Genomic DNA, 12,922 nt, shown 5'->3' on the forward strand with positions numbered 1-12,922 from the left:
ACGCCGTTAATGGGGTGGGTGAGAAGAAACGGAGAAACGCTTTTTGACCGTTCATCATGCTTCAAGATTCGTACATTGGTTGTTATGGAAAACGAACGGTGAATAAGGTGAATGGGCTCTTATCGGATTCTTGAAGATTCGGATCAGAAACCCGACCCGTTATCAAACGGATCCTGCAAAGCTTGGCTAAAATCAGATCCGATCCGCTTGCATCTCAATCCAGAGGCGAACTCCTCGCCGGCGTTAATGGCGACGGCACCCCCTCCGGGGAAGCGAGCCGGTGGCGCCGGCGGAGGGGAACTGAAGAGGCTTGCGGAGATTGTGATGGTGCTTTCCACCATCGGGACTGTGAGGGCAAGCCGTGAACCTTCTCCTGTGGAGTGTTCTCTGGTCGCTGAGGCGAAGGCGAGGCTGGTATCGTTGTGCGCCGCCGAGAGGCCGAAGGATCTCTTCCCAAAGGATACGGTTATGGCGTTGGTGAAGGATCTCGGTCTCAATAGCTCCAATGATCGGTCTCTGCGGTCTAGACCTCAGAGGATGTCCATTGCCGAGAAGTTTTTGGTTTCTAAGAGAAAGGTCTAATGGCTCTCAATCTATGCTCTTTTTTGAATTTTTTTTTTCCTATATTGATATATAAAGTTTGGATGGGCTTGCATTTGTTTGAAATCAAGTGACTTGTTGTGCATTTTGAACCAAATGCTGTTCTTTATTTCTAGGTCTCGATGTGGCTGCGAATAATTCTTTTGTTAGTTTTATTAGCTTATTTTTGTGCAAATTACTTGATTTTTAACCTCAATAGCATACCAAGTACGTACATGATCAATGTATTTAACTGTGTTACCTGCTCAAAATTGTTGCTGTGGGATTTCAGCATAGTTTCATTGTTAGTTTTCTTCAGTTCATGAATTTTATTTTGCTCATAAACATTTGTTTGTGTAGTGGATAACATGCTTGATGTCTGTGTTAGTATGTTCCTGCATGGACTATGTTAGCAATTTTGATTTTTCATTCGGTATTGTGGTGTTGTTCTCTTTTTATTCATTTTCATATTCTTCCCCTTTCTTATAGATGGAAGAGTCCAAAGATCTTGCTGCCCACCCTGTTGCACATTCTTCCATATTTCTTCCAGTCAGTGATAGTGTTTTTCCTGCAGCTTCTCCAGCCTCTTTGGTTAACCAACCTCAAGTTAATGAAAAAGAAGCAGCTATGGCTACAGATTTACTGGCTTTGGAGGCATCTGTTACAGCAAAGAAAGTTCAAGGTAAAATTATTCATGGTCTTTTTTTGGATTCCTTGTGTCTCAGCATTATCTTGATCTAGCAAAGCAGCAACAGAGTATAGGGTAATAGTCTTTTGTTATTGGTTATTGATGATTAAAAAATATCTTTGAAACACTTCTCAAAGAATGTTACTGACTGAAATCTTTGTACATAATTGGCATTTACATTACTTATGATTTTACGAGAGCGATACTAATATGAGGAGATCTTTGTTCTCTTCACAAGGTATGATTCGCTGTCCCAATTGTTATGGAAGTTATATTTAGTATGGTGAGAATCCGACTCTAGGATGTGTTGACATCACAAATACTAATTTTTTGTGGGGTAAGTCTTGCATACGCACAGTGCATTGCATGAAACCCCTAGATTAAGCAACACATGGCAGTAAAGATGTGTCCAAATCATTTATCTTAAAGTTTATTGCCATTGAGTGGTGCAATGCGACAGATCTGGGCGATCTAGGCTAGAATTTCCCCTTTTTCGGGTCATGTTATTGAATCACTATCATTGTGTTGGCAAATAGGATGTAATGATTAAAATGTCAAACAGTCTTTCTTGCTTATCCGACTCTATATACCTGTTTGATGCTTTATGGAAACTTGGAATAGCTTTATCACAAGAAAGCCCCGCATTTACTGATAATAATATCTTATGGCAATATTGCTGAAGAAATTATTGTTTTCTTTTCAACCATTGTTATTTTTGTTTGTACCGCTTTCACTTATTGTTGCCAGAGCAGCACATCTCTATCAACATAAATTGTCTGAATATTAATCCTTTGATTTACTTTTCATACAGAAATAACAACTCCTGGTTCCATACTGAAGCAAGCTGCAGTTCCTGCAGCAGAACTAACAGCTGCTGAAGTAGTGTGCTTGATCCTGGCAAAACATTTGCCTGCTTTCGATCCAATTAAGAATGAAGTTGCTCATGGAGTCTCTTTTACACAAACACCACCTCCGGGAAATTTACTTTTTCAGAATGCCGTTACTGATGAAACTAACTGGACTCCTCCATCAACTGATTACATTGACAAATCATTGAACTGCCAGATTTGCAAAACTACAATCAATGATGTGGAAAGCTTACTAGTCTGTGATGCTTGCGAGAGAGGAACACACATGAAGTGTCTCCCGCCATCTGATAACGCAGAATTTTCTCAAGATGAGTGGTACTGCCCGAAATGCCTGACCATGAATAGTGGCAAACCGTTTGTACCAAAGTACGGCCGTGTTAGGAGGTTTGTTGGCGCACCAAAGGCATCTCCGCCAGCCCCTGGTCATAGTCGGACCTCTTCGAAGAGAAGAGCTGAAAATCCAGACCCTGCCTAGATAGGAAAATAGAAGATTGACCGTTCTAATTAGCAATGCTGATCAAAAGTGCTTAACCTTAGACTAAAATACTGATCAATGACATGTGCATGGTTAAACTTTTTGTAGGTTAATTCAGTTATAATCTCAATGTAAAATACAGGGAAGGCCTTGCATGTTTTTCCCTTTCTGGGCTGTAAATTGTTGTTCAGTTCATGTTTAATGTATATTTTTTTTTATATATATTTGAAGATGTTATCTGTCATTTTAGACTACACAGAATGTTGTTATTGCAAATTAAGTGTTGCGTCCTTTATTGATATTTTAAAACATTGGAGGGGTTTTCTATAAAAATAACACGGGGACTGTAGTGCAAAATTAGCAAAAAAATGTTATATATATCCATAAAAAAAAAGTTTGACATTGTGCGGTGAGCGTGGATCGAACACGCGACCTTCAGATCTTCAGTCTGACGCTCTCCCAACTGAGCTATCCCCGCATTGCGTTTTTCATTTATTGATTATATAGTTACTACCTACATCATATTCAGACAAAATAAATGGAAACAACATTGATAAACTTGGAAATTAAAAAAAAAAAGAAAACATGATTCCAATACAAAACTAACAACAATAACATTTAATCGAGTTCTCTAAAATTCTACAAAACAAATTACAACTAAACCAATTAACATAAGAGAAGAGTACATGAACATTATCAGTGATGCCGAGCCAGATGGTTCAGGGTCCATCAGCCACAACATCTATAACATTAGTCAAATGATTAGTCTCGCTCGATACTGGCAATACTTGGACATGTAACTTGAGCCCATTGTGACAATCCTCCGGCCTTCCGCTGACAAAATATCGAGAGCCAACACCATCGAGCGCCACCGTGTCGAGGCCGCCGGTGAACATCTTGATCGGATTGGAAACATCACATGACTCAAACTCATCTTTGCTCCTTACCTCTAATACTCCTTCACGTGCCGCAGAGTATGTAAACCCTTCAAACATATATTTTCATATATAGTTTTTAATCTAGATGATCATAATTAGTCATAGTAATCTCAATAAATTTAAAGACTCATATACTATTGTAAAATCATATTTAATTAAAAACACCTCAAAGTAATACACATAAAAAAATTATATATATAAAGCTCCCTAATAACAGCATCTTGGCTCATGTTTATGGAGATGAAACTATTAATAAAAATAGAATACCAACGAAAAAATCAAGTAATGTGATATTATATTATATATAAAGTTTTCCCACTTGAATCAACCAAGTTGATAATTATTAACTATATTTTGACACGCATAAACATAAACAGAGATTGAAAATATAACTATTGGTTTATTTGTTGTGATTTTATGGTGATTAAATCAATAAACATCTTGAAAATAACATAGTAATAAATAAATAAATAAATAAATAAATCAACAACCGCCTAGTCCTGTAACACTGATATTGGTTATTGATACCAGTACTATCGAGTGTGGTAAAATATTCGATTTAAAGATAATCTAAAATAAAACGTCAAAATACACGAAGATAGGCATAGGTGTTTGTTGAGCATGCTTCGAGTCTATCCATGTTCTCAACATGCGTGGAAAAACAAACTAAGTGTTCATTGAGTTTAGTTCCAAAGCTGTGCATGTCTCTAACACGCAGTTTGACAGGCGTCAAATTTGATAAAATATATATATATATATATATATATAAAAGAATAAGAAAAAGAAAACTCACAAATATTATCTCCAACAGTGAAGATCTTGTTGATAGACCAAGAAGCAATGTCTGAAGCTGCATCCCATCCTTGATCTCCACCAACAACATGATTCATCCCTTCACATCTCATCATCACCAAAACTATAAAAACAACAACACTCTCTGAAACCCTAACAAAACTACCCATTCTTACTTACTCTCACAACAACAACAACAACAACAACAACAACTCTTCTTCTTCTACTTCTTATTATTATTATAAATTATATATATATATTATTATTATTAGTATGAAGAGAAGAAGAAGATGGAGCTGTTTGGTGGGAAAGGAAGGTGGTGATGGTTAAGTAACTTAAGTGGATATAAGGAAGTAAGGAATATATTGTATGGTGTGGCCATTTTAGTGTGTCAGAAGTCCTTAAACAGGATCCAATGCTGATGTGGCAGATAATTATTGGTTGGGCTTGAGTAGGGTATATATATACTTTGGTTTAGGGTTTTATCAAGTGGTTCTTAGCCGTTGGATTTAGGGTTTCTTCTTGTTTGTCCTAGACCATGATATAAACATTGAAGGGAAAGAGAAAGAGAGAGGGTACCGGATCTGGCTGTTGTTTTGTGTAAAAGTTTTTTTTTTTTTAATGAAGTGAAAAATAAATTAAATTTTAATTAAATATTGATCTTAGCTTTTGTTGGTGAAAGACAATGACTTGAAGGACCACAATAAAAAAATTTAAAAAAAAACATTTAGTAAATTTTAAGGAAAACAACACACCGAAAGGTAAAACCTCACTTGTCAAAGAAAATGTAAAAGTTTTAAGTGATAAGAATAATGATGTAACTCATGTTTGGTGTGAGAATAAATGTGTGAGATTAAAGTCTTCTTTGGATTAGTGTTAAGTATGAATTAATATATATATATATATATATATATATATATATATATATATATATATAATTTGAGTATGCAAACACAAATTTCTTATTTAACTTTCTCAGTGAAAATATCCCCCATAGGAATGAAAAACCATGCAATTTCTTCCTAAAGAAGTAATTTGGGATTTCATATGTAAATATTAAAACTTTTACTTAGAAAAAACCAATAGAAAAACTTTTTTCTACCCAACTAAAAATATTTTTTGTACACAAATCAATCCAAATAAGTTTGAAAATAATTGAATGAAAAGAAAACTTATGTTTAATCAATGGTAATTAAAATTTAATTTATAATATTAAAAACTATATTTTTAATAATAATAAGTGTTTTATTAAGTTTAATTAACTTTTGCTTAAAAAACATTGATGAGATAACTTTGATGTTTGCTTGTAATCTAAAATAAAATAGCTGATAAATCCTCTTTTGTCACTCTCTAAAGGCTACTCGCCTACTCCCACCTCTAGCAGGTCTAGCACAAGCACTTGGCCCCTCTTTTCTCCTACGCACACTCTTGATATATATATATATATATATAGATAGAAAATCAGTTTCACTAAAAAAACATTTGTAGAAATGTTTTCTATGAACATTCTTTTTAGCAACCGTTGAATTAATTCAACGGCTACAGATTATCTGCAAAAATAAACAATACATCAAACAATGATTGAACGGTGTGTGAACAGTATAATGTGATACATAATAATCTTATGAATAGTTTTAAAAATAATAAAAATGAAATACACAATATTTTTATTGACAACTGCCCAATAATTATAACAACAATAATTTTTTTAATTTCAGCCGTTAAAACTAATTTGCACCCCTCCCTCCACATAAAATTATATAAACCAACAACACCCACCCCATGCTTTCTCTACTATTTTGTTTCGTAGTCGACCAAATCTTCATATATATATATATATATATAATAGATTCTCCTTTGTTTTATAACGATTTTCTAAATGCTCTCAATTTTTATTTATTTAAAATTTTATTTTTTTGGCAATTATTTAGAATTTTTTTATTTTTATTTTTAAATAAAAATAATTAAATTTAAACTGGTCCCTGAGGTGTGCTGGGCCAACTGAGCCAACTCCGGGGTTGTTGGGCCGTACGGGCCCGGGAACGCACAGGCCCTGTCTAAGGCCCATTGGAAAACGTCAGCCTTATAAAACATAAAACTATAAATTCACCGTCGAGAAATTATTAAATATAAATACATTAAAAAAAAAAGGAAAAAAAACTTAAATATAAAATTCACATTATCGCATGACTTAAAATCTTGAATCACGAGACATCAATGGACGGATGGATATGACTCAAGATCCGAACCCGATAGCATAAACATCCGATAACCCGTTTGCCCACTTGCCCTTCCACCGCTGGAACACTAAATTTGGAAGCCGAGGGAGAAGATCCTCGGAGTAGTTTAACTAACGTATTTTTAAACAACACGTGGCGTATGATCATTGGATGGATATTTGAATACCCGTGACTTTTTATTGGCTCTCTAGCGAATAAGTGAGAAAGTTTGATGTTATCCTGTTCCTGCGGTGTAAGTTATCGGTATTCCATTTCTTAGCTTCACTGTGCGTTTGAGAGAGAGGTAGAGAAAGAGGGGGGGAAGCGAGAAGACCTTCAGATCTCTCTAAGCACGAGGATCTTGAGGAGTTTTGAGCTTGGAGGAAACCCTAAGGTGTTCTTTGCTCTGTATTTGCTCTCTGTCTTCATTGTGTTTTTGGTGTTTTTGGTTTCTTGAAGTTTTTCTGTTGATGGAGCTCGAATGATGCTGATTTGAAGTAGATCGGTGTGGTGGGGGTTTGAGTGGTGTGTTGGGGATGATTGTGGTCAATGTGGGGTTTTGGGGCTTGATGGGTTGGGGTTCTTGGGGGAATGAGGGTTTTTGCAAGTGGTTTTGGAGAATGGGGTTTGGGCGGGGATGGATTTTATGTTGAATTAGAGTGGAAGTGAGTTTGGTGTTTGGATTGGTGGGTGGACTTAGTGAAAGATGGGTTCTTGAGACTTTGGGTGTTGCTTTGCTTGGGTGAAAGCGCCAAAGTTTTGAATTTTGTGAATTTGGCATTGAGAGATTTGGTTGCGAACTCAATGCATCAGTTCTGATTCTAAGACTTGCTTAAATGAATGTTTCTTGGGAGTTATTCTTTGGACGCCATGCTGAATTCTGTTCTCCACTTCTCCTCAACGTTTTTTAAAGTATAAAATTTGCTTTTTTGAATGATTTTACATGCTTTAGAGTTCATGTACTATTTGAAAGAAGCTATGGATGTTTTCTTGGATTTTGGTGGTTTTCAGTAGGCCACAAAAGTTTTGATCTGCTGTTGATGACTTGCTTACATTCTTGTCCTTGCAGGATCAGAAGGTTTGGTAGAAAGACTCTTAGGATTGTTTTATTACTAGTTCTTTCTTCAGTGCATACGGTTCAATAGACGTGCTTTGTTTAGTTGATGTATATTTCAATATCTAGGGCAAATCTATTGTTTCAGTCACCTGTATCTGGTTTATGTTTTAAAGAAATGATCTTGGACGCCAGTGAAAAAGTGGTTTTTGTAGTAAATATATCTGTTTATATTCAGTAAATTATGACAGGCTGTAACATTTATTATTGCTTTAGTCACATAAAAACATAAAATTGATTTGGTCATCAATCTATGGCGAAGTCATTGGCTAGTTTCTTTGCAGGAGTCAACTTGCATATGGATAAATCCTTAGAAAATTTCCAGACCTCATGAAATAAGCACTATAAAATTCATAAAGATGAATTGTTGCATCTTTGCATTTGCATTTTTTTTTTTCGTTTTTGGCTGGTGCAGAACTACGCTCATCACTAGCATTCCAAATGTTGAATCCTAATGTTGATACTCATTGGTCATTGCAGTATTTTAATCAAATTGTGAAACCACCTGAAATTGTTTGAAAGCAGCTCGGGAGAGTGTATTCTTCATCAATCTTCTTGGCTGCACTGACTTTGTATCTTACTGAGGTTGACTAGTAGCTTCTTTTGCTCTCATCATTCTCAAGAAACTACTAGGTGTTAACTTGTAAATTCTTTCATCAGGCCAGGTCAATTGAGGTAGTGATTGTCGTCATGGGAACACAGGATCCATTGTCTCGTGAAACAACATGTGGCTCTTTACTTCAACAGTTGCAGGTAATCCTTCTTGATGTTCTGAGTTCCACTTTCAATTGAAAGAAATTGTTTGATCACAGCTGATGCACTTTCTTTCAGATAATCTGGGATGAGGTTGGTGAGAGTGATGATGAACGAGATAAAATGCTGCTCCAACTTGAGCAAGAGTGTTTGGATGTTTATAGAAATAAAGTGGATCAAGCTTCAAGGTCAAGGGCACACCTTCTTCAGGCATTGGCTGATTCCAAAGCTGAATTTGCCAGGCTTCTTTGTTCCCTTGGAGAACAAAGTGTTGCAGGCATTGTGAGAAATCCTCTATACCTTTTAAACTTCGTATCAAATAAACTGGCAGTGATATTTGGGTGTATTTCATGGTGTGAACATTATTATTCCACAACTGCATAGCAGCATAAATACTTTTTAATTCTGGTTAGTCATGTAGGAATGTGCAAGAAGGAAAAAATAAGTAAACTAACCTTTTTGAACTTAAATGAACATTTCGTACAAAAGAGCTTCTGGAGCAAGGAATTTAGCTAAGTCTTGGTATTGGTGTTCAACAGCCTGAGAGGTCATCTGGTACAATCAAAGAGCAATTAGCATCCATAGCACCAGCGTTGGAACAGTTATGCAAGCAGAAAGAGCAGAGGATAAAAGAATTTGCTGATGTTCAGGCACAAATTCAGAAAATTAGTGGAGAAATTGCTGGAAATTTGAAAATTGGTGAGCATGTGGAAACTCCTGCTGTTGATGAGGATGACTTGTCACTAAAGAAGTTAGATGAGTTCCACTCTCAGCTCCAAGAATTGCATAAAGAAAAGGTCGCTTGTGAAACTAATTGCTTCTGTTTTTCAAATTTTAACTATAAATCTATTGAAATATTTTCTCTTTGGGCAGAGTGAAAGGCTGCACAACGTCCTCGACTTTGTTAGTGTGATACATGATCTTTGTGCTGTTCTGGGAATGGATTTCTTCAGTACTATAACTGAAGTTCACCCAAGTTTAGATGATTCTATTGGTGTCCAGTCCAAGAGCATTAGTGATAATACCTTATCGATGCTTTCCAGGACAATCTTGTCACTGAAAGAAGATGAGAAGTCAAGGCTTAAGAAGGTATTTTTGGTTAACTGTAGGATTAGATACTTAATTCTGGTTTACCTAGATTCCTCTTTTTCTCCACTTAAAATTTTTGTTTTTGGTGCTGTGTGAATTTAGGAACATATCATACAATATGATCCACGAGTGGCCTGTTTGGTTATGTATTTCTGTTACTTCACAAGAGAAAATTTTGCCCCGTGAGCACCCATGTGTCCTATTGCTTTCACTGCATAGTATGCTCTTCTTTTAGAAGGCTGTAGCCTTAATGCCAGACCACACTTTTCAGTGCCTTTCCCCTATTGTGTGTTGGTTAATGATTGATGGTGTTAGATCATAAATTCCTTTTAAGTTTGAAGAATTTGTTTAAGGTTATTTTGGTTATATTAATTTACCTCTTCTATATGGGTGCGAGTAACCACTAAGCTAATGGGCCATGCTGAATTCTATTTCTATATCTGTAGTATCCTTAAATGACCTTGCACTATCTTGATGTTGAAAAAATTGTAATGCTTTTCCCACGTGTTGTCTATACAACTAGAGCAGCACATTACATTTGCCACAGAAATATGGGATAAATAAAATTCACATTTTGTTGTGGGAGATGACAGATTTGCAAATGTTCCAAATCATCATACTGGTCTGTAATTAACTATACGACATGTGTGTAGCATGATATTCGGTTCTTGACCTTTTCAGCTTCAAGAATTAGCCTCACAACTATGTGACCTTTGGAATTTAATGGATACTCCTGAGGAAGAGCAAAGTTTATTTAGTCATATCACCTGTAATATCTCTGCTTCAGTGGATGATGTCTCTACTCCTGGAGCCCTTGCCCTTGACTTGATTGAGCAGGTTTGTAAGCAATGTAACTTATGCAGATTGTTGAATTAATCTTTTGGTTTTACTCATTGTTCACATTTGTCATAACAGGCCGAAATTGAAGTTGAGCGGCTTGATCAACTAAAGGGAAGCAAGATGAAGGAAATAGCTTTGAAGAAACAAGCTGAACTAGAAGACATCTATGCTCGTGCCCATGTAGAGATAGATACAATGGCTGCGAGGGAGAACATTGTATCTTTAATCGAGTCTGGGAATTTTGAACCTTCAGAGCTACTAAATGACTTGGATAATCAGATTTCAAAAGCCAAAGAGGAAGCACTAAGCAGAAAAGAAATATTGGAGAAGGTTGAGAAATGGATGTCAGCTTGTGAGGAAGAAAGTTGGCTTGAGGACTACAATCGGGTAACAATCTCATTTATGTTTAAAGTTCTAATCTTAATGGGGTGTCGGTCATGCATATGCACTGGTGGCCACGAGCAGTCTACCTGTTCTGACACTGATAGCTGTTATTGTCAGAAAAATATTGCTTTCCTTGCAGATTTGGAAACTGGTTTTACTGATAGGCATCTTGTCTAGGCATCTTGTTCTCTTCTGCTAATGATCACAGAAAGTAATGTGCTTTTCACATTTTCATCTAGGGTTTTTGAAAATAACTTCAAAAAATAACTATAAAAAAGAATTCCTACCACTGAATTGACAGAATATTATTCCCCTTGATAGTTTTGGCATGCGTGGTTATATTATTATTGGCATATACCAAACAGCTTAGTTGGGCATGGTGTATTCTTTTACGCACAACTTTACTTGACATAATGACATTCATTTGTGCATTAATCTGTCTTTTTTGTTCAGGATGAAAACAGGTATAACTCGAGCAGAGGAGCCCACTTAAATCTCAAGCGTGCAGAGAAAGCTCGTGTGTTAGTTAATAAAATTCCAGGTAATTGTATGTAGTAACTACTATGATGATCTTTAATCTCTGTCAAGATGGAAGTTTCATACTTTTGAAAAATGAACAATGATCCACCTTTCTGATTTATGCTTCTGTGTCTTCTATCAACAAGGGTTTCCTATGAGTTCACATTATCAGTCTTGTTTCCACCTGCCTTACATTCATGCATGGCATATTCAAAATATGAATTATTATTATTCTCTAAATTAACTTTGTTATCTAAAACTCCAGAGGTTTATTGTAATCCTATCTGGGCATAAGAATCAGTTCTGACTTGACATCTTATTATTATAGCCCTAGATATTAAAAGGTTACTATTGCCTTAAACCCATGACACCCTGTTTTTTACGCCTCAAAATGTGTCCCAATTTTCGCTCGGCTGTTATTATTAGAGTAAGGCTGGTTGTCATCTTTCATTGGGTTTCTTATCAAGCATTTTTGATATAATATTGAACAAAATTGTTGGCTCCTCATTTGTTTTTAATATAAATTTCTGACTTAATATTATTTATGTTCCCTAGCGCTTGTTGATACTCTGGTGGCGAAGACCCGAACATGGGAAGAGGACCACGGTTTCGCATTTACATATGATGGTGTTCCTCTTCTAGCCATGCTCGATGAATATACTATTCTCAGGAGAGACAAAGAGGAAGAAAAACGTAGAATGAGGGTAATCTTAGTCTACTCTCATTATCTTGTTCAAATTTGATATATACCGAATCTCTTGTATGTTAAAACAAGTCCACTCTGATCATTTAATGAACTCATTGTGTTTTATGCATTATTGCAGGATCAGAAGAAGTTTCATGAGCAACTGACAACAGAACAGGAAGCTATTTTTGGCTCAAAGCCAAGTCCAGCAAGATCTCTTGGCCCGAAGAAAGCAGTAGGACCTCGTGCCGGTGGAGGTGTGCCAAATGGAACACCGAACCGGAGGTTATCACTTAACACCCACAATAACAGCATGAATGGTGGGAGATCGACAGCTAGAGACGGAAGGAGAGAGAGCGCCCGCCTGGCAGCTCCGATAAACTACGTCGCCATTGCAAAGGAAGAAGCAGCATCTTATGTTTCCAGCAATGATCCAATTCCTGCATCCCCATGATGTAAAAATTTCGTATTCGAGTCATAAGAAGTTTAGGTAGTTAATGTTGGCAAATTCCATTGGTGCAGTTGCTAATCCTTAATCTTGGATTACTAAACAATCATCAGTGTTAGTGACTGATGTAATCTTAGGATTATCTTTTAGTGATTTGTATCTCAAAAAAGAAAATGGGAACTTGAGGAGCCCCTTTTGTAAAATTCATGGTTGTGACCAGTGCTTGAGTGATATGGTTGTATAGTGTAAAACTAAACAAGCAAAATATACAGGGGCCTTTGTTGATAATTGAGTTCAGTTTCAATTAATTCTCATGTAAAATCACATTTGAATTTTCTTAAAACCAAATCAAATTCTGAGTGACCAGGGTTATCAAATATGCATATTAGTATGAATTTTGATTTTTTATTTTTTTTATAAGTGTTGGTTAATGGTGTAAGCTACTTATTTTTCATTATGGAGGTGGAATGGTTCTATGAGGTAAAGAAAAAGAGTTTTCAGCTTGATTAAATGTTCAATACATACAAAAA

General features: G+C 36.0%; 3 protein-coding genes and 1 non-coding gene across 4 annotated transcripts; 2 read left to right on the forward strand and 2 right to left on the reverse strand.

The window, feature by feature from the left end:
- Positions 1–212: 212 nt before the first annotated feature.
- Positions 213–2,764, forward strand: LOC120278877. The gene is made up of 3 exons (XM_039285625.1): positions 213–576; positions 1,069–1,261; positions 2,079–2,764. Exons 1-3 carry the CDS (start codon positions 247–249, stop codon positions 2,609–2,611), a joined length of 1,056 nt encoding a protein of 351 aa, XP_039141559.1. The 5' UTR covers positions 213–246; the 3' UTR covers positions 2,612–2,764.
- Positions 2,765–3,016: 252 nt separating this feature from the next.
- On the reverse strand, positions 3,017–3,089 carry TRNAF-GAA. The gene has a single exon. It is a non-coding gene; the product is annotated as a tRNA-Phe (tRNA).
- Positions 3,090–3,150: 61 nt separating this feature from the next.
- LOC120279363 (uclacyanin 1-like) lies at positions 3,151–4,641 on the reverse strand. Its single transcript, XM_039286289.1, has 2 exons — positions 4,343–4,641; positions 3,151–3,596 (listed from the first exon to the last, which is right to left on the reverse strand). The coding sequence occupies exons 1-2, from the start codon at positions 4,509–4,511 to the stop codon at positions 3,331–3,333; spliced, it is 435 nt and encodes a 144-aa protein (XP_039142223.1). The 5' UTR covers positions 4,512–4,641; the 3' UTR covers positions 3,151–3,330.
- Positions 4,642–6,820: 2,179 nt separating this feature from the next.
- On the forward strand, positions 6,821–12,684 carry LOC120279298 (65-kDa microtubule-associated protein 1-like). Its single transcript, XM_039286203.1, has 11 exons — positions 6,821–6,954; positions 8,155–8,259; positions 8,335–8,427; positions 8,506–8,709; positions 8,967–9,224; positions 9,301–9,516; positions 10,198–10,353; positions 10,432–10,743; positions 11,194–11,281; positions 11,815–11,963; positions 12,084–12,684. The coding sequence occupies exons 3-11, from the start codon at positions 8,365–8,367 to the stop codon at positions 12,396–12,398; spliced, it is 1,761 nt and encodes a 586-aa protein (XP_039142137.1). The 5' UTR covers positions 6,821–6,954; positions 8,155–8,259; positions 8,335–8,364; the 3' UTR covers positions 12,399–12,684.
- The last annotated feature ends 238 nt before the right edge of the window (positions 12,685–12,922 follow it).

The sequence above is a fragment of the Dioscorea cayenensis genome, chromosome 16, assembly GCF_009730915.1.
Source record: "Dioscorea cayenensis subsp. rotundata cultivar TDr96_F1 chromosome 16, TDr96_F1_v2_PseudoChromosome.rev07_lg8_w22 25.fasta, whole genome shotgun sequence".
Classification (NCBI taxonomy): domain Eukaryota; kingdom Viridiplantae; phylum Streptophyta; class Magnoliopsida; order Dioscoreales; family Dioscoreaceae; genus Dioscorea; species Dioscorea cayenensis.